Raw genomic sequence first — 21,554 nt, 5'->3', positions numbered from 1 at the left:
TGCAGCTCAGAGTGCAAACTCAGAGATAAAGAGCATAAAAAAGTCAAATACCCCTCTTGCGAGCCGCTGTTTCACAAGACATGTTTGGGATGTCACAGTAACGTCCAGACCAACCATTAGGACAATCACAACTGAAAGACGCATCCTTTTGGCGGCAACGTCCTCCATTCTGGCACAGAGACAAGCGTCGGCACCAGTCAACTGGTGTCTGAAAAGCCAAGAAACAGAAATCAGAAACAAAAGAAGCAAATCTGAAATATTGAGCATACAGAATAAATATTTTATGTCTCAAGCTCCTAACATTACATTTCAAATGTACTTAAGTGCTTATACCTGGCACCTGCTGCCTTCAAAGCCCTTTGGACAGGAACAGCGGAAGGACTCCAGGGCATCTTGACAGGTGCCTCCGTTTAGACATGGCTGAGAGTCACACTCGTTTACTTCATACTGGCAGTGGGAGCCAGTGAAGCCAGAGCGACAGGTGCAAGCATAGCCATTGATTTTGTCCGTGCAAGTCCCTCCATTAAAGCAAGAGCTGTAGAAATGTGAAAACAAGTTAAATTTATACTTTTTATTAGGAAATTTAGCTCAGGTTTACCTTAAGCACACACTTACCTTTCAGTGCAATCCGGAATGTTGGTTTCACAGTGGATGCCAGTAAAGCCAGGTGGGCAGCTACATGTGTAAGAGTTGACATAGTCTGTACAGGTGCCTCCATTTTTACAGGGGAAACTTTGACATTCATTGATCTCCAGGGCACATCTAGGGCCTGTGAAGCCAGGCAAGCAACTACAGTGAAAGGAGTTCACACCATCTGTACATGAACCTCCACTTAAGCAAGGGTCTGAAAGGACAAAGGGAGAAAATTACCTTGATCAGAACAGTAAACATAATAGTATTATGACAGACAGTTGCTGACAGATATAATATTTGTACACAATATATTTAAAATGTCACTTACTGGGAAAACAGTCATTGATATCTGTTTCACAAGTCAGCCCTGTAAATCCTGCTCTACAGGAACACACAAAGCCTCCCAGCGTGTTTGTGCAGGTCCCACGGTTTTTGCAGGGATTCGACATGCATTCATTCATATCTATGTTACACAACTGACCTGTAGAGTGCAAGAAATCAACACAATGAGATATGCTTTGTAAGCCTAAAAATGGATTATCTCTCAATAAATTGTAAGTACTGGTGCAACTGAATCAGGTTTTCTAACCTTGCCACCCTGGCTGGCAGTTACACTGATAACCCAAGTAGTCTGGGGTGTGGGTGCAGACTGCATGGTTGGCGCAAGGGTTAGGGAAGCAAGGTGTGAGGACCTCAGTACAAGTAGGTCCACTATAGGGGAGCTCACAGAGACATGTGAAACTTGCAACACCATCCACACAAGTTCCCTTATTTAGACAGGGGCTGGAAGCACATTCATTGTTGTTCACCTGGCAGAGGTTACCTGTAAACAGAAGCAGCAAAAAAGGTAACACTTACAGTTTATAATAACACTTATTATATACTGTAGACTGGAAGTGTATAGCAACACTTACATCGAGCCACAGTCTATAACTTGTGGCTAGATGCAGAGGCACATTTTATTCACCACTAGGGGGAGTCATACAACTGTAACTTGAGGTTTGTTTTTGTGTAACTTGTCCAGTGCTCACCTCTGAACCCTTGGCGACACTTGCAGGTAAAACCATTAAGTTTATCTATGCAAGTTCCAGCATTTTGACAAGGACTTGGTAAACAGTCATTCCTGTCCAGGTCACAGTTCTTCCCAACCCATCCAGGTTCACAGTCACAACGGTATCTGAAAACACAGTAGTACAATCAGAAAGCCACAGATACAAGTTTCTAAAAAAATGAACAGATGAAGACTATGGACCTGTACTCTAAAGCAAGATCAGGGATCTTTTTTGATAGAACTGTTCCAGAGCAAGTTAGGTTTCATAAAAGGACCAACACATGCATAGGGTCAAGTGAAAAAATGTATTTCAATTCCTCTTTTCCTGCAAGCCTTCTGTTTGGCTTTTCTAGAAACTCTGTTGTGTTTATCCTTTAAATGTTAACATTCCTATATTGTTTTGCTGTAATGTTGGCACATTTGATCACAAATATGTAGCTCCACCTCAGTGACTGTGATTGGGAATCTGATTATTCTGCCATAAATGTATTTTATTCATTTTTAGAAAACATTGGTTTACTTACTAAGTTGATAAGCATTTTCATATCTAGCTCATTAGGCTCATCAAAACATACTCCAGATATTCCAAACCTGCTTTGTTGTACATGATCTTAATGTATAGTGTGGTAAGCATCTTTTGCTGTTAAAACTCTTCATACCCGTTTATGTCCTCTCTGCAGGAGCCATGGACACATGGGCTGCTGCCACACTCATCCACCTGGGAGTAACAGTAAGGGGGTTTAAAGCCTTCAGGACACTGGCAGTGAAATCCATTTTCTTCATCAATGCATGTTCCCCCATTTCTACAGGGGCTAGATGCACACTCATCTATTTCCACATTACATTTAGGACCTAGAATGAGAGACATTAGACACATTTCAGTATTTCCAGTTTGAAATCATTATTTGTTCCATGAAACTTGTAGTTTTAATTCCAGAGAGACTTGCCTGTAAAGCCAGGTTTGCAAACACAATCATAGCGGTTGATGCCATCTTTGCAGATGCCATAATCACAAGGGTTACTGGCACAATCATCAAAGTTTATCTCACAGTTTGTACCTGAGTTAAGAAAAAGGTATCATATTATTCTGTAAAATGAATAAACCTTTTAACAATTAAAGAATATAAAATTCACCACATTTCAATAACATCAATTGTGTATGGAGTGTATAGAGTTGTCTCCTACCTGAAGTTCCATGCTGGCACTGACAGATGTACTTATTGACCCTGTCCACACACTTGCCCCCATTCTGACAAGGATTGCTGTGGCACTCATTAAGTTGGTTTTCACAGCGATAGCCTGTATATCCAGGATCACAATTACAAGTGTAGCTAGCAATGCCATCTATGCAAGTACCATGGTGGCATGGGTCAGGTTGACAGTTGTTGACATTAATTTCACAGAGTCTCCCTTCATAACCTAAAAAGGAAAAATGCATACGATTAGTGTCAGGTAAATGTCAGGTTTAAACACCTATTGAGACAGATTTAACAAACACAAGAAAGACAAGAGAGTTAGATTCTTTTGTACTCGCGAGAACAGCCAGAGATGTTTCCAGTCACACATCCCTTCCGTTCTGAAAACATATGTGTCCGTTCTCCCTTTTTATTGCTATTAGGATCCCTGTTACAGAGAGCGTCTCAAAGGGGTGGGGAAAACACTTCAGTCACATAATTGCAACGCAAATGCTAGTCACTAACAAAACACATGGTATCTACACACTAGATTATTCTGTTCCAGACACAGGATAACACAGAGCAAGTTGTATGTCTTCATGGCGACAGTTTTATAACTATCTAACAGGTCAAGGATGCAGAGGTTTCTGCTGAGCGATAACCATGTTGAAAACAGTTTCTCTGCTCTTCCTCAGAGAGGCCTTCTGAGAAAGGAATCAAAGTAATTCAACAACACAGAAACAGTCTTTATGCTAAGATGAAACAAATAAAGGCATATAAGACAAGAACATTATAAAGGGACATGAAACAACAAATATTTGATAATAATATATACAATTTACCTAACAATTAGGTTTCTTGTCTCTAACAGCAAGTCACCTTGCTGCTTTCTCCCACAGCTCATTGTCTTTTTTTTAGTTTCTCCTTTGCTGTGTTTAATTTATTGCTTTTTTAACAATAAAACCATAAAACCTTCTGATGTTTGCACTATGATGACTATGGTTTCTATTTTACCATGCATTTGTCTGCACACCAAACTGTTGGTTTGTGCTCTGTTTGTAGTGAAATGTTAAGATGGTCGAATGTAATAAAAAGGGCCTTCCAGTCCTCTGCCTTTGTTCTCAGTGGTGCAGGGAACAATAGACAGCACCATGTCAAACAGGGCCACTTCACTCAACAGAAGGGGCCCATAAACACAGAGAATACCAAGCAGCTGGCCACTGAAACAATGAAGCAGGCTCCTCCATTGGCATAGTTACAAACAAACATGTTAAATTTCTAGACACAGTCAGCAAGCTTAAACAAACAAATTTTACGACAAACTGTATGTCATTGTGAGTTATGTGCGTTGGTAACACAAAGGGGTTGATGTCAAACTGCAACAGAAGGTGTTGTGTGGGGTTTTAAGAAATGAACAGATGTCAGGGTGATGACCAAGGCTCTTTTCTAGGCAAACTGCTGGTCCTCTGTGACCTCATGATCCTGACACCCAATGAGAGGAAAAAGGAGGATCAGGGGCCACTTGGCCAGCAGACGCCCAAAGAAATAATTCACCCCCAAACAATGAATACTTATTAAACACCAAATAACTGTTTAAAGATCATCTGCTCCACCGTCTGAGGAGACGCTGGTTTGTGCAGTGCTAACACCTGTCTACTGACCACAATTATGTGTAAAGGCCCTTACCTTCAGCGCACCGGCACTCAAATCCATTGGGCCGGTCATAGCATTTTGCTCCATTCTGGCAGGGAGTGCTAGCACACTCATCTATGTCAATTTGACACATGGTGCCAGTAAACCCTGGGACATGCAAACACAAAGGTTAAAGGTCAGACAGACGGTCCAGTGAAAGGGTCCAAGCATAGGTCAGAGGGCAGCCGCAGAGGCCTGTAGTTCGGTTAGTCATGTCTGGCTAAGGTAGCTTTAAAGACTTCTTTCTTTGTTAGAGAGTGGTGATATTTTCAGTGCAATCAACATTTATCTGACCATTACTAGGTGGTGATTAGGTTTTAAAAAGATTCCAACAATTAGAACAATTAATTAAGCATTCAAATCAATTTTGCTATAATGCTATTGACATTTCCATTAAGTTACTATACATATTGTGTGAACAATCCACATTCAAATATAATAACACAAAAAGAGTTTCCACGCTTAGAGAGTTGAACAAGCTTTAAGTCTTTGAGCACAGTGCCAAGTGATACATTGGCAACACACTGTTCAGTTGATTAACAGTGTCAAAATGGTTGCTGTGTTTGGTTCTTGGGCTACCGAAGGGGTGTTTAGAGGAGACGGTGGGATTGTTTTTCTTTTTCTTTTTGGGACCCCCACACCTCCTCCTCTACTTCTTGCTTTAGGTCCACCATCTCAATAGCTAGATAGGGGATGGAGGGGGGGGACGTCTGTCCCAGATGTAAATTGCGGACCTGGAAAAGAATCTCATTAGCAGAACTGCTGTCCCCCCTCAGCAGCACTACCAGGGCAGGATGAGGGAGAGCTGTCCCTTCCACATTCCACAGAGGAGGGAAGCAGGGGTCACAATGGTGCCTTTGTTCTGGCAGGAGGATCGACAGTCTTTAGGGCCGGCCTTTTTATGAGTGGTGGCTCTGTATACCAACAGGCAGAAATAGTGTGTAGCCCATTGGTACTTTGGTTTTACATATATTTAAATTGAGTTTTTCACTGCTTAATTAGAATTAAAACTGTAAACAGACTCCATGGACCCAAAGAGAAGCAGCTGATATTAGAGTAATTCAGTGAAGCCTACCTGGCTGACAGGTGCAAGTGAAGCCGTTGACCATGTCCTTACAGATGCCATCATTCACACATGGGTTGCTCTCACAGTCATCAATGTCAATTTCACAGAAAGTCCCTGTATAACCTGGAATATAGAAGTAAAATCTTAATTGCTTACTTTTCTTATTGTTGCTGAAAATTCATAATTAATGTAAGACTAAGTCTGTTCAAGAAAGCATGGACTGCATATTGATGTGAATCCGGAGGAAGATCTAGAAAGAACTCATTAGACGGCCCAAAAGATTCCAAGACCATGTCCAGTGGTGCCACTTCATTGACCTGGAATCACCACACCCAGCTGTCCACAAAAATGTCACCTCCCTGGGTCAATGTCCCATTCACCAAATACATGTTATACATTCTACATTGGCAAACTATGGAGAGCTAGTCCTTTGAGATGAAACAGAATGTGAATGAGAGTGCTGCCCCTGGGGAGAGGCTAGCGTGGAATCAGAAATAATCAGAAGCTCCACATGAGCTTTGCCAGGCTGACGATGAGAACGGTGATGAGGAAGGTCCTGTCTCTGGAAATGGAGGGGGAGAAGGGTGGGCTCTGGGAAAAAACCTCTTTCCCTCACCGTGTCTATGAGGGGTGCAAAGTGGAGCACAGAGGGGCCCTATTGTTCCACTCCATTCCCACCACTCTACCTCTCATTAGTATTCACAGCACACTCCTCCCCCTAACTGTTTGCCCTCTCTCACATCCAGTCCTATAGACCAACCTCCCAGCTCTAATTTGTATAGTACCAAAGACTCCAGGACATACGTGTAAGATTGTGTGTGTTATTTTGACTATGTTTTAGGGTCAAAATAAAACTGCATACAAACTAATACCCACCTGGAGTACAGTGTGGTATTGAAGCAACTGACCTCCTAATGTCTTATGAACTGTGTTACATAACAGCCTACAGTTGAAGTCTTTATGGCAGAACAACAGATAATGTTTAAGGTCAAGTTTAAAAACATTGTTCTCCTGTACTGGGATAATGTTAACCTTATGGTTTACTAATTGTCAATCCAACATTTTATTCTGAAGGCAACTAAGGCTATAATGGTAGGAGTTCATACTTTTACTGGTGGGTTGCCTGGTTCAAACCCTCACTTGGCCTGTCTCAGTTATTGTGTCCTTGGGCATAGGCACCAGCCTTGCCTGCTGATGGTGGTCAGAAGGCCAGGTGGTGCTAGTATATGGCAGCCTCACTTCTGTCACACTGCCCAGGGCAGTTGTGGCAACAATGTAGCTTACCACCATTGATGTTTGATGAGTGAATGTAGTTTGAAGTGCTTTCATGTCCAGCGAACATTATAGAGCGCTGTACAAGTACAGGCCATTTACCATTTGGTCAGATGATTTAGATCCAAGCCCAGGCATCAAGAACTACCACATTGAAATTTTTAGATGCATTCTTCTATAACACACCTGAATCAAATGAATGGCTCATTATCTCTGCAGAGATGAATGACTGCTGAGTGAGACTATTCAGCATTTTGACTGAATGTGTTGGATTGGGAGTGCATCAAAAAGTTGCTGAATGGTAGCTCTCCAAGAATGGACTTGGCCAATCATGGTTTAGATTTACTAACAAAATAATGTCTTTTTAAGAGCTTTGTTTTATAAGTTATCAAAATGTAAAATTGTATAAGTATGGAACTGTACTTTTATCAGTCAAGAAAAATATACATGTAAAATAACCCTCTTATTGAAGGTAAAGTTTAGTATGAATACCTGGCATGCATATGCAAGTGAACTCTCCAATGCGGTCCAAGCAGGTGGCATCATTGCGACAGGGCATGGAAAGGCATTCATTGATGTCAATTTCACAACGTGGGCCAGTATATCCACGACCACACTGACACTGAAAGGAGCCTTCTGTGTTTACACATTTTCCAAAATGCTCACAAGGGTTTGCACCTGTCATCAGAAGGCAGATGATCAATAACCTTATATATATTTGGTATAGTCACAGATTGAAACCTTTAAACATAAAAGGTTAGGAGGAACCTTACCAATGGAACACTCATCCATATCCTGATTGCAGGCACCACCAACAAAACCAGCAGGACAGGTGCAAATAGCACGACCATTAAGGGGATTGGTGTCACACACGGCCCCCTCATTGCAAGGGTTGCTGACACATGCATCATCCAGATGACAAAGCAGACCTGTGAAACAAACAAGAACATACTCACTTATTTAGCTCATAGATAAGAGACAGACGCAGGAACAACAATAAGCCAGACAACATACCTGTCTTCCCAACTGGACACTCGCAGAAGAAAGATGCTACACGGTCATGGCATGTGGCACCATTGAAGCAAATAGCTATTGCACAGTCATCGATGTTCTCACTACAGTCATCTCCAGTCCAACCATTGACACAGACGCATGTATGACCACCGATAGTGTTGAAGCAAGTGCCTCCATTATGGCATGCATTAGGTTGCATGAGGCACTCATTGACATCTTCAGCACAGTATTGTCCTAAAGTGGAAAATCAACACATTCGTTCAAATACAATCATTGTGTTTTAAACAATACATTCAAAGTATATGTCATAAAATGTACCCGTCCATTCTGGTGGACACTGGCAGTTGTATGTATTGACTCCATCCACACATAGTCCCCCATTCATGCACTTGTGACCTGGGCAGTCGTCCACATTGTTCTCACAGTTGTGTCCCTGAAATCCTAAAAACAATTAACAGAAAACCGAATCAGTATAAAAAGACACAGCCACACACTCTAGCTGATCAAATATATGGTGTCATCTAATAACAATACCAAGCAATTCTACTCCTAAGCACAAGTTACATTTCCCACACAGTAGAAGACGTGGGGAAATGTGGGTAGTAAAAGTTCAGAAGGTGAGTGAATGTTTACATCTATATTTGACTTTTCCCACACAATGCAGGAGTGATTCCTGACTGCTTCAGAGGTCTGACCTACCCTCCATGTTTGCTTGTTTTATAATCTCTCACAGTTTCAATGACTTCCTCCCTGGCAAGAGACATTTCCTGTCAGGTCCCCAGTGGGAAACCAGAAAGCTCATAAAGTAAATTCCTTCTGTGGTGAAAACAGTTGACTGGAGAAGAGAGCAGACATGCAGCCTCTTCAACTTTCCCACTGCCCATCTACCACCAGAAGCTATTATTAATGGGCAGGAAGCAGATCTGAGACACAGGATAGAATCCCATGAAACAACTCTACTAGCTACATTATATTACAGAGAAATTTATTTCATTCTAACATCGTGCAAAGAACCTGGAAAACAATGAGAAACAGATATAGAATTAGTGTGTTGGTTCTATAGAAAGACAGCTGATGTACCTGGTAGGCAAGCACACTCATAGGAATGGTCACTTGTCTGGCGACAGGTGCCCCCATTGAGACACTGAGATGGGGCACAGGGTAAGGTAGACACCTCACACGTACGACCACTGTACCCTAGTGGACACTGGCAGCGGAAGGACCCAACCGAGTTAAGACACAGGCCACCATTGAGACAAGCACCAGGTTTGCGACACTCATCAATGTCACTGCGGCAATTCTTTCCTTGATACCCGGGTGGGCAAGAACAGTTGTAATGGTTATTCCAATTGACACAGCGAGCCCCGTTAGCACATGGACTTGTGGCACAAGCATCAATGAGGGAGCAGTCTTGGCCTGAGTGTCATAGAAATTCATTCAGTTAAAAATCGGAAATTTCTTAAACCAAGTTATTTTAATGAAGACTTACCTCTGAAACCTCTTTGGCACACACATTTGTACTGTGGAATATCATTGACCACATCACTCTTGCAAGCTGCTCCATTCAGACATGGGGATCGATGACAGGGATCCAGGTGTTGACAGAAAGGGCCAATGAATCCGGGACGACATCTGAACAAATACATTGGAATTAATTGTATCTCAATTTCCAATGTGCCGATCATCGGATAATTCTGACTCTATAACACCTTGGAGAGGTTGGATACTTGCTTTGCACATTCAGCAATGAATCTGAACCCTGGAATGATTTGTGATTTGGTGTTTACTGCATAAGTACACACCATGTGATGCATTATTCTAGCAATGACCACATAAACCAAATTTAAACTTTTAAAAACTAAAAACAGCATTTCTATGGGTATCCATCGATTCATCAAGATTCAAGATAAATCCGTTACTTTAAGATGCAGAGCATAATTGTCTCAACGTCATCCAACATTCTTCCACTGTGTCATTTTTTCCGGATCACAGTTTGTACATTTTCCCAGACAGGAGGAAAGCACACACGCACACACACATCCTGAAACAACAGTCTAGAAACCTAACAAATGTCAACAAACTGTGTCTTAAGAAAAAATAGAACTATAATTACTTTTGATGAAAAAAAATAAAACAGCTGTGGTGTAGGAATGAAATGTCTGAGTTCTGTTTTATTGTAGGTGAGAAAGGTATCTCTGACAGGTGGGTGAATCAGACAAACATATCTTTAAATCATTGAACACCTCTTAAGGTTAGAATTATAATTTGTATTGTCATTGTGCAAGAAAGGAGAATGAAATTTAAGAAATAGTGTTTTTATCTATTATTTGTGTGTTATTACAGAACAGGGCTTTGATCACTGCCAAAACATGGGTAGCAAATGTTTTTCCATACAAAACCTGCATAGATACAGTTGAAGAGCTGTCGCTAAGTAAACATTGTCATCAAATTTGCCAATTTCAGTAAGACATTGGAAAATCTCATCTGAAATGCCAGATTTTGTAGAGTCTATGGTAGAGTTAAACAAAATATTGAATTGCAATCTTCATTGCAATATCATCCTTCCATCCACTTTTTTGGTTAATTGTACCTAAGCTCCTCATTGCAGTTTTTAGCAGAACTATCACAATTACATATCCTGACATTGGAAACATTACTTTATAGTCATTTACAATATTTTGACATCAGATAAAGTTTGCTAAGCTGGTAACAATGTACCCACAGTTAGAACTGGCTAAGGCCAACCCCTGGCTTTTAAGGCTATTTGATTATAGTAGCTGGGCAATGACAGCCAGGTTCCGGCCCTCTGTAGATTTTTTAAATTTAAATCAACTCTTTAGATCAATGCCATTTTTGCTGACCTTTCTTATTAGCCAGGGATGTACATAATCAGAAAAAATATGTAAATACAATAATATTTCTGAAATGAACAATGACAATACAGATTACAATAATCTCTCTTTTTTATTATTTATTTACTTCCCTTAACGTTACACATTGTCCCACTACTTTCTGTGTGCTTTAGCATTTCAACTGCTAGATCAGGTGCGAATATTAGACTTAGAATGCACTTCAAATATATAATACAACCAAATATTACATAATTAGGGATTGGAATATTGCTCACTCTGATAGATGCAATGATGATTACAATTGAATATATTGTACAGCAACACAATAAGTGTTGGCACACTGCTAACTGTTCATTACTAACTGTAAGTTGAACATTTTATCTTGAAAGTTTACATGTAATAACTGAAGTGCTATTATCTCCTCTAAGTCGATGAACAGATCCAAATCTACATCTTTCTAAAACTGCTTTCTGTCTGAGAAAATTAACAGAGATTTCTGGTTTAGTTCAGGTTAAGTCTATAATAAGTTTAGATTTTTCTTGGCTTTACATAAAACTTAAAATGGGAGAGCAGCAGCGATGAATGAAAATTAGGACGTTCACACATCTACATAAAATATAATAAACCTGCAAATATGAAAATATACAATATGTTCTTAACAAATGTACTATTTATGTAGTAACAAAAAATCTGGGACCAATAAATTATTTAGAGAGACATTCCACAATAATTTGCCAAAGGCAAGCAATAAAGAGCTGATAATTAGTTGGGTTGTTAACATGAAGCTGCACTCAAGTACTCGTGCTGAGAAAATGTGTCTGCACAGATACTAAAGCATCTTGTCCCTCCTGCAAATCCTCTCTGAACACCAGCTTGGCTTTTCCTTCCACAGCTCCCTCCTCTTACGCGCTGAGAGGTCAGATGTCAGAGGTCCTCTGTCTTATTGTGATGATAATGTCACTTGGGCAGCAGAGTGTGATGTGGTTCTGCTAGGCAGGAGAAATTGCCTTTTATAAGATGCAATTGATGGTAAGAAAGACTTAGAGGTGAAGAGAATAGTCTGGTCCAACAGGAATGTCATGTCATATTTCCTGTAATCCCTGGTTCCTTGTTCTGAAAACATGGCACTCACTCCTAGTGCACAATTGCTGTTGCCCTAGCAACCAACACAGACGAACAAGTGAGCCTGATAGCCAACCAATCTCCACCTCCCCCACCGTTCGTCCCCATGGCTATTTGTCATGGCTTGGCTGGGTTTATTTTGAGGCAAATTAACTATGTCTGCAATCTGAAGTTTTACAAAACCTGCAACACAAATGTGGCACAAAGAGAACCTTGAAAGTATCAAAGAGGAAAATTGATTATAAGGCTGCAAAATACAGCAAAGACTTTGACCTTTTTTTAAGCAGTCTCTGTACTATAATGAGTTGGATGTTAAGTTTTGAGCACCAATGGCAACTCAACAACTCACCTTCAAATGTAACTTGAATGTCAATGCCTAGTGATGTCAAGTCAAAAATATTACATCGGATGGAAAATAGATCTGGCATTATGTGAGAATCAAGTTCACTGGAATTTATTTCTGTCTGCATTAGCTGACATGATTGCATGAACGTGTGCATGTAAGTCCACAAGAATGCCTGATGAATTATTTGTCCTCCTTTACAAATCCAGCCACAACACATATTCTTTTGTCTAGACCTGACTCAATGCCAACATGCTACTCCCATAACACACAAATCAAAATGTTATCAGAGTAGAGAATGCGAAGACACGCAAGTTTCCTCGTATTTCTGTTCATACCACTATAAAAAATCAGCTTATCAAGCTCCCGGTAACCTTGTGGATTCCATGGCTCATGAGAACAACAGTCCAGGATCTAGGCTTTTCTCGTTCTACTTATTTGTGCCAGATTTTTGCAACAGGTGCAGGAGAGCTATTGTGCAACAGGCTTCTTAGTCATACGTTTAACTTGCCAACATTTGACCTTTGAGGAAGCAAATACAGCAGATGAGACGGAGGTCTGTGAGTGCAGCCTGGTGATGGCCAGAATGGGTAATCTTCCCGTGTCAACACATGTGATTGCTCTTGCCAGCTGCAGTCCTGCCATCTGTCCACATCTGTCAGAGCACCTCTGGGTGTCTGGTATTTACATCTTTGGCCAAACTTTAAGCCAAAACAACTGGTCTGTTTTGCCCATGGGACTAAAGCAGTAGCCAAGACTCCTAGCTGGAAAACTCAAGAAATGTGGTCTTTCTTCACCGATACATGCATTAGCTGTTCTACAGTTTTGACGTTTGTAAGACTCGAGGACAAAATCGCACTGCAATAGTAAAACCATGCAACACTCAGTACACATTCAAGCACAAAGAAGGAAACTTACAAGGCTCAGCCCTTGAGGAGCACGAATGCTTTAAAGAGATGATGAGAGATAAAAAAAGGACACATATTACATTTAAGTATGGCATTGAAAGTGTTTGCAGTGATGTTTTGAATTTTCTGTCAATCATAGAAACCCTGAAAGGCTTTGATTTATGCGAGTGAGTTTTATCACCTATATGTAGGTACCACAATGCTAATTTTCCTGCTTTCTGGTTCACTTGAGCAGAGTAACCTGAGCTCATCCTCTTCCACACAATAGTAGCTATTCTCCCAGAGGTCAAACGGTGGCTCACCTGTGAACAAAGAGGCTGTAATCTTTTACATACTTCAAACACACAGTCATGCTTCACAAGACAACAAGTACATAAAGAAAAAGAGAAGGAACAAAACAATATTTTGTCTTGGAGCAATGTTTCAAGTTGTCCATTATATGAGAGGAAGTGATAAATGTTTTGTAAATTACTTTACAATTGTAAAAAAAAGATATTGTAACATCAGACACTTTTTCACAATGCAGCCTTCTTTCCCACCACTCTTACCTCAAGCAAGCAGTGACCAGTTATTCTCCTTTATAAGAGAACATACTGATACCACACTGCCAACAAGAGCTCATGGTTACCCCCTCCCTCCAGCAGTCTCTTCGGCTCAGCTCCTCTCAGCTTGGTTCTCCCTTCTTCAGCAAAGAGGCAGATTGGGGGTTGGGAATGTTTTGTGGCCCAAATAAAAGAGCTAAAGTAGTCAGAACCCTTTTGTATGAAAGTGTTGGGGGGTGATAGCTGTGCAAGGGGGGTGCAGTGACCCAAACAGCTAGTCTTTAAAGGCCTCGGCCGTAGCCTGGCAACAGTAACCCATGGTAAGACAGGTCCCGAATGAGAAAAAGGGGGTGATGAGAGGAAGGGTTTCATAAGGACAGTTGGCTCTGCTCAGAAGATTTGTCCATGTCCAAATGCAGGTAGCTCTCTCTGGAAAACTTTAGTGTTGTAATCATCCATAATCATATCCACAAGCATGTGTGTTTGTGTTTCACAGAATAGATAACTAGATTTGTTTAAACACTTGTGTTTACATGCACACTGAAGAGGTCTCCAGAGGCCTTCCAGCTTGTCAAATGGATGAGAGTGTAGCGTGTGTGACTTTAAGAACATTTTCCTAATGAAAAATTAAATCTGAGAAAAGCCAAAAGCTAAAGACAATCATTTCCCAAAATAGCTAAAGAGCAGTCAAGTCAACATGTACAGGAGTGACAATTAGGGGCCTAGTCAAAAGGCAGACAGATTGGAGATCACTATAGATCTATCCCTGAAAGAAAAGTGAAACAATGTTTTGCTGTGTGCTCAACCTAAAGATCCAGACACATGTTCACAATTTCATTACTTCACCATCTGTAAAAATGTGAAGCCAATGTCAATTTGGAAGAGTCCACCGTCACATTTTTCAAATAGTAATGCTTTTGCCCATAACCACATTGAATGAATCCTAGAGTCGAGGTCTTGCAAAGCATTCTGAACTAAACTCAACCACAAAACCCCACCCAACCACCTAAACCGAAACAGATTTTTGTTCAACTTTGAAACTTGAAGGACCCCATGCCAGCTTTTTAAAATTGTGTTAGTTTCTAAAATATAAGTGCAAGTAAACCTCTCAATTATATTCTTTCGCTACACAAAAAAATTCTGTACATTCAAACATCTGATAAGCAACACTCCACACGTCAATCTGTTGACAGAAACTGTCCCAGTCATTGAATGAGGCCAGCACAGCCTCTCACGTGCTTATAGTCTTGAAAGAAATGAAGTTTGTTTACGGGGCACTGGCAAAGGTTCTTTATGATAAGCTAAGGAAACCAGCCAGAGAATGTTTACTATCTCGAGAGCTGTCACCCAAAGAAGCACTGGAGATGTTACAGAAGTGTGTGTGTCAGTCATATGTGACACCTTTTGTAAAAATGGAACAAATGAGAATAGAGCTGCAAAGTTTTCTTGTTTTCAGTGTTCCAAAAACATAGAAAAAAACATCCAAATTAAAAATATATATATAGACTGGGTTAATGCTGCCTTGTTAGGTTAGGTTGTTTATAGAATGTCTGCTTATTTGAACAGTGAATGCCTTTTCCTGAATCATTTAGAGTTGGATCCATCCCTAAAGGGAGGGGAAGACTTTTGCTGGCAGAGCTCTCTAATTCTAATCAGACGTGTCTAAAGTTCTTTACAGAAGTTTACAGAAGTTATTGTCTTTCAGAATGGAACAAAAACACAGAGGATCAGACTTCAAAGGCAAGCTCATCCCTACATAAGCAAGAAGGCCAGACACATGTTGACACCATAGGGAATATTACACAGATTCCAACATGATGTTCCTAAAACAATTCAAAGTTATTCAAAACATTAATTTTGTGACAAGCCTTGCTTTCAAGAGATTATATAAGGTTCATCTCTGTGTTTTCTGATTTACTTTCAAAAAAAGGAATATAAAAAATGAGCAGAGTGTAGTCAAAAGGTAAGAAAAGGTAGAGATGAAACAAACTGAGGCAAAATTGGAAAATAAAGCCTTCGGTACACTCAGTAGCTGCTTAAGCTTCTGAGATAAGACAGGATATGTGTAGCAGGGAGGTCAGAAGGCACCACTTCCTTTGACAGGGCCTGGGAACCAGAGCCCCCCGTCTCCAAACACGACCCAGAGTAAAGTCACGTTAAGAGGTTAGGACAGAACTCATCTCCTGAAGGATGATGCCATTTGAATCTACTCAGTCTGCAATAAATCAGTTTTCCTGGGTAATGACATGACAATGTATCCATCTGCCTGTTGGGGCTCCATGAGTGATGGAAACGTTATGTTGCTTTACAAAATTGTAGAGTAACTAATTGCAAATCAAACAAGTTACTCCAAACATCTAATTTTCAAAAAACCCCAGGCTAACGGTATTGTTAAAGGCATTCCTGAAGGGGCAAACAGGGTGAAAGGAGGGGAGACAGAGACAATAACCTGAAAGCACCAGAGGGAGAGGAGGAATCTTCCTCACTAAACATTCCTTTCTAATCCACCATAAAGATGGCAAAGAAAACACTAGCCCTGAGGTGCCGTGAACTAAGCCAACAATATAGTCTGTCCCTTTGCTATGGTCTTTCTCTAAATACATGCCTTGGCATGTACGTATAATTCTACTGAATAATACAAAATGCATTTCTAGCCTTTATGTAACAAAAAAGCAGTTTTTCTGTTTATTTGTCCAAAGATACAATCTTCCTAAAAGATGCTATGCTTTTCTTCAATCTCTGTAAGCATCTTTTTGTTTCCAGAACTAATCAGAGTAAGCAAACAGTTTGGGATGTTTTAGATGGGTGGTATTAAGGGTGGCACACTGTGCCATTTTCATAAAAATACTGTATATGTAAAAAAAAGACTTAAAAGAAATTTGACTTTGCAATTTGAAATCAACCTATATCTCTAAGTGAAGCCTTTACTCTTTCTGACACTCTTGCTTCAGCCCATCATCACAGCAATGCTCCTCCATGATGCCTCTAACAGTCATTCTTAGGAGCATTGGACTGAGAAGTAGCTAGTATGATAAGCTCAGCAGATGCAAAGTTTCATCAGGTGTTTGCTAATTGCACCTCCCCTTTTTCTCCACCGTGGGGGAGGTGCTCTGTGAGGCGGAAACTCAACTGGGTACTGCAGCTCAAAGACGGACCCTTGGGTAATTAGGCGGCGCATTGTATGAACAAGCCCTTAGGTATCTCCGAATGGCTGCCACAACAAATTCAAGGATTTCTCAAACATGCACGTAAGAATCAAAGCAATACTCATGATGATATCATGACATGATTTAAAGCTAAAAAATGTTGATTTTACATGATACTCCCCTCTTTAAAAGAAAAACGGCACTCAAAACTGTCTAGCCAGTCTATTCCTTATCAAAAGCCCTCTTTCATCATGCTTTAAAAGGCCGGGAGTTGCTATGGGGTCATGACTAAACACCCACTATTTATTTGCCGCCTCTGCTACTGAGGCCAAAGATAAGGAATTTGTAAAATAAAGAGGACTACTGTATCCATGTGTCTAAAACAGCAGAGCAGGTCCAAATTTATTTCTAGTCAGCTTTGTAGATTTGGGAAGAAATAGCTGTTTGCCATCTGTAATCTGATTCTGGACTAAAAGCCTTAAGAGGAGAAGCATGAGTTTGGACAACATGCAGTTAGAGAAAAGGAGACCTGGTAGCTGTTGCACTGTGAGAGAGGCAACATGTGCAATGAAGTCTGTGGGCTACCAGCTTCATTCCTCCACAAGCTTGTCTCTCACAGTATGGGGGCGACTGACTGCTCAATGGCAGCACCTGGTCCTGTGCTTTCTCTTTGTTAAGATCTGACTTCACTGGATTACCATCACAACATCCACCAGCTGTCCTATATGCAGCCCCTCCCGCCCACTACCTCCTCCATCCCACTCAGCCTCCCTCAAGCCATTCCCTACCCCCAGTTCAATCCCTCCAGCTGGATCCTCTGTGAATGACACCCTCTCGATCGGCCTAATTATTACTCCTCTGGCAATACCACAGTGGCCCTCTTCACACAGCATTCTCAGCAAGGTTGAGGGCCAATGGCTCTTCAGTTGGACTCCCTGACTGCTCACCTTGAAGGCCATGCTATCCATGACACCATCAGCCATTCACTGTCAAGTTCAACAATCTAAGACACTGAAGGATCAAAGAATGAGAATACATGAGGCTCGGGGGAGGAGGTTATGCATATGATGGAAAAAAAGTGAGTCATGGAAAGCAGATCAGGATAACTGGTATCTTAGTTTTTGAATGTTGAGCAAAGAAGTTCACTTGAACTTTATGTCAGCTTTATGCACAATATAGGATTAGCATGGGTTCTATTGTTTCTTCACAAATTTGGCTTTAGGTGGACACTCCAAACTGTTATGTCTGTTTAAACTTGCAAACTCTTTTGTGGTTTTAAGCTGCAGAATGACTCAATACATTGTTCCCCATTGGTATTGGACTGCAACGCCATAATACCACCAACAACTATACAGTGTGTTGGAAAATAAAAAGATGTGTCCATCCATATTTGTCTACAGTCTTTTGTAAATGCCACCATAACCAAAAAGACAGGTCAAAAGGCTTCTTATTTCAAACAAGAGAAGTTATTTAAAGTATTTTCTGTCAGCTAAATATGATATCGTCCTAACTGGGAAAGCAACAATAGCACCTGCCATACCCACACCCAGTAATTTCTGTTACTAGTAAAGCCATTTCCTGCAATGGAAATGAAATACTACAATACCTTCAAAACAAGACCTATTGTCTCAACCAAACAATATGTGAGGTTTGAAGCTCAGTTGTACTTTCTGGATTGTTTCAGCTGTAATTTTATTAGCAAATAAAATTCTAAATCTGCTTTGTTTTCATTTCACTTCATGTTCTTCTCATTTTTGCTCTGGCCTTTCTTCTCTCCTTCCCTTCCACCCTGTGCTGCGGTGCCAAGTTACAGCCAGGTATCTGGGGGAATAAAGGATCTTTTCTGCTGTTCTGGGTCTCCTGTTTCTGCAGGGTCTCATGGGAACGGGTGGGGTGCAATCACCACTCATAGGACTGGTCTGACCACTCTCATGTGTCCGTGATGTGCTCCACTGCTCTCCACAGTTAGGGGGCTCTTCTAGAGTCTGATATTTGATGTCCCACTCCATAAGAAATACTTTGCCATTCAAACTAGGATATATTTTTTCTTAGCACGCAACAATTTCTTACAGTGACTTTATTCCTTTGAAATATGTGCAAGTACATTAGAACAAAAGACAATAAATCTGTATGGATAAAATTATACATTTACAAAATGATACTAAAGCGTTTTGACTAAAGGTAATGATTGATAAATTGTGGGTAATGGTTACTTGTTCACATGCAGCCAGGTTACACATTGGCCAGCATGCAATGATGACTACAGACAGGATAAAGACTTTACAGATCTATAAACCACAATAACATACATTCCTGCAACAAGTGCATTTGTGGTTTCAGAACAACTTCGACCTCTCCAACTTAATAAACTGAAAATACCAGTTGAAAAAATGCATTCATTGTTTCAAAGGGAAGCAGCAGGAAACCCAGGGATTTTTTATTTTTTTACCACTGTATCGCCTTCATATGAAACACTCAATGCTTCCTAAACTAAGGAGGAAAAAAAGAAGGGCCAATGACCCCCAGGCAAAACACTGTAGGCTATTTAACTTGACTATTGCAAGGGACTCCCACACACCCCCACTCTTACCAACTGGAGAAACAAAAAGCCTTATCATTGTCAGAAGATCCAAGGGCTCAACGGAGCATGGAGCAGGAAACTAAGACAATTCACCAGAAAGTTCAAAAAGCTTTCAAACAAACTAAATAGAACCACACATTAAAAATTACATCTTCGTAGAAGAAATAAAGTAAAGTTTAAAAGGATTCAGTAAGCCATTTAACAGGTGTAAAGGATGAAACCTTTTTAAGGCTTGGTGTTGCTAATCAGTGATTGCCTAATCAATTCATTGGACCTTGCAGACAGACAAAAGGCTATGACAAGATTTTAATATGATATGAAAGGATTTTAAAACAAAAAAGCACTTTCTGAATTTTTGAAAGAACCATCTGACAAAAAATAAATCCATTCTTACAAACAACCAACACACTTGAAAGCTTGTCATCTTTATCATCTGTATGTCTGTGTCTGTTATGTTTTACTTACATGCATCGAGAGGGTGAATCTATGCATGTCGCTCCATTTTGACAGGGCCTGTTTTTATCCACACAGCGGAACCCTGTAGAATTTTAGGAAATTTGTTAGAAAACCACACAGCTAATAAATCTTCAAGCCATCCAGCTCAGCTTTTAAGAAGTCCCCTTTCCTGACTAGGATCTGAATAATGAAATAAACAAAAAATATTTCGATTTTTTAATATCACAGCTATAGAAAAAAAAATCGAGCCAACAATTCAGACTGATAGATTCACATGTAGTGATTTCCGACTGCAGGCTGGGGCACTCCCGCATGTTTGCTTTTGACTTTGTCCCAAGCAGATAAACTTTACTATTTCCTTGATGGCGGTACAAACTTACAACCGGTAGAATTCATAAAAGGGCTTTCCTTAGATATATAATTATTCATATTTACCAGACTTTACCCAGGCCCACAAAAACTATTTACGATGTCTCTTAAACCCACCTCCCCTACAATTAGGGTTTAGAAGCGCAGCATGGATAATACATGACCTAATGTCTTAATTTATTACAAAATGAAACTACTTTTCTTTAAGGCTTGAATCTGCTTTATTTCCCAGGAAGTAAAATTATTGTTCATTAAAAAGATGATGCTATTATCTGTTGCGCTTCTGTTTATTCCAAGAAGTACAAGAGAAGTTAGGCAAGTTTTAATACAACATACTACTAAGATAATTAACAAAAATAAATAATAAAAAACTAGTACAATCTTCTCGTAAATGTGCTTGGTCAAGGATAGTGCAATTACCCTATAATGGGGGCACCGGACAATGGGTTCGCTGTCCTGACATGCCCAGGCTACCTGTGGATTTAAACACACTTACATTTTGTGGGCTGCTATGAAAGATTTTTTACTCACCTTCACCAATATGAAAGCACAATAAAAGCGAGAAAATAATCCATTGCATATTCCCTTCCATTTCTGTGGAAAAGTTTCCAACGTTTTGAAGAGCGCTTTTATTAGAAATACATCCTCTGTTTAATTTACAGGACAAAAGTAAGTCTCCAAAAATTTCGTTAAGTCAGCCGGGAAGCGAAGCGATAAGTCCCAATCCCGTAATATCCTCCGCAGCACGGCCACGGGTGCTGTGATTCTCCTCTCACCTCCAGAAACTTTTGAAAAGTTTTTCTTTCCCAATGATTTCCAGCGTCTGGTATCACTCCGCCTCCTCCTCATCTTCCGCCACCTCCTCCTTCTTCACCTCTCTCTCTCTCTCTCTTTCTCTCGCTCTCACTCTCTCCTTCCCCCACCTCCCCACCCTCTCTCATATCGACACAGGCACACAAACATTCATGCATCCAAGTATGACAATAGCTAACTTCTAAAATAAAACAAAAAAGAGAGAAAATCAGCTAAACGCAAGAATTACAAGATGACTAATTACAAACCTCCAAAGCAAATAAAAAACAAGTCATATGGTTGTTGTATTCATCACAAAAACACAGTCATGAATCGCTGAAAGGTTTAAGTAGTACACTTTTTGAGAGATTCTCCAGAGATATAAAAAAAATGCTAAATTATAACATGGAAACACTACATTTCTTTCTAATGCTGTGCTAAATGTGGAAAAAACTCCCACACTGTTGTTTCTATTACATTGGGGCAGACTGGACTGTGTCCAACACTCTGTAAGCTTGTTTGTTTGTGTGTTTAGAGCTG

The 21,554-nt window shown here is 40.3% G+C and overlaps 1 protein-coding gene across 1 annotated transcript in view; it reads right to left on the bottom strand.

Annotated features, from left to right (window-relative positions):
• Nucleotides 1–21,021, bottom strand: part of notch3 (notch receptor 3) — a 28,433-nt gene extending 7,412 nt beyond the window's left edge. The window contains exons 1-19 of the mRNA XM_028043142.1: nucleotides 20,754–21,021; nucleotides 19,863–19,935; nucleotides 9,393–9,535; nucleotides 8,984–9,319; nucleotides 8,222–8,344; nucleotides 7,904–8,137; nucleotides 7,663–7,818; nucleotides 7,382–7,567; nucleotides 5,627–5,740; nucleotides 4,546–4,659; nucleotides 2,870–3,103; nucleotides 2,632–2,742; nucleotides 2,344–2,536; nucleotides 1,665–1,810; nucleotides 1,223–1,456; nucleotides 962–1,114; nucleotides 616–844; nucleotides 334–535; nucleotides 52–208 (exon numbers count right to left, since the gene is read on the bottom strand). Coding sequence (XP_027898943.1) covers nucleotides 52–208; nucleotides 334–535; nucleotides 616–844; nucleotides 962–1,114; nucleotides 1,223–1,456; nucleotides 1,665–1,810; nucleotides 2,344–2,536; nucleotides 2,632–2,742; nucleotides 2,870–3,103; nucleotides 4,546–4,659; nucleotides 5,627–5,740; nucleotides 7,382–7,567; nucleotides 7,663–7,818; nucleotides 7,904–8,137; nucleotides 8,222–8,344; nucleotides 8,984–9,319; nucleotides 9,393–9,535; nucleotides 19,863–19,935; nucleotides 20,754–20,814 — 3,199 coding nt within the window. The 5' untranslated portion in view covers nucleotides 20,815–21,021. The remainder of the gene's footprint in view (nucleotides 1–51; nucleotides 209–333; nucleotides 536–615; nucleotides 845–961; nucleotides 1,115–1,222; nucleotides 1,457–1,664; nucleotides 1,811–2,343; nucleotides 2,537–2,631; nucleotides 2,743–2,869; nucleotides 3,104–4,545; nucleotides 4,660–5,626; nucleotides 5,741–7,381; nucleotides 7,568–7,662; nucleotides 7,819–7,903; nucleotides 8,138–8,221; nucleotides 8,345–8,983; nucleotides 9,320–9,392; nucleotides 9,536–19,862; nucleotides 19,936–20,753) is intronic.
• Nucleotides 21,022–21,554: the final 533 nt, after the last annotated feature.

Source organism: Xiphophorus couchianus, chromosome 16 (genome assembly GCF_001444195.1).
Source record: "Xiphophorus couchianus chromosome 16, X_couchianus-1.0, whole genome shotgun sequence".
NCBI lineage: Eukaryota > Metazoa > Chordata > Actinopteri > Cyprinodontiformes > Poeciliidae > Xiphophorus > Xiphophorus couchianus.
This window is presented reverse-complemented; position numbering and strand designations above follow the sequence as displayed.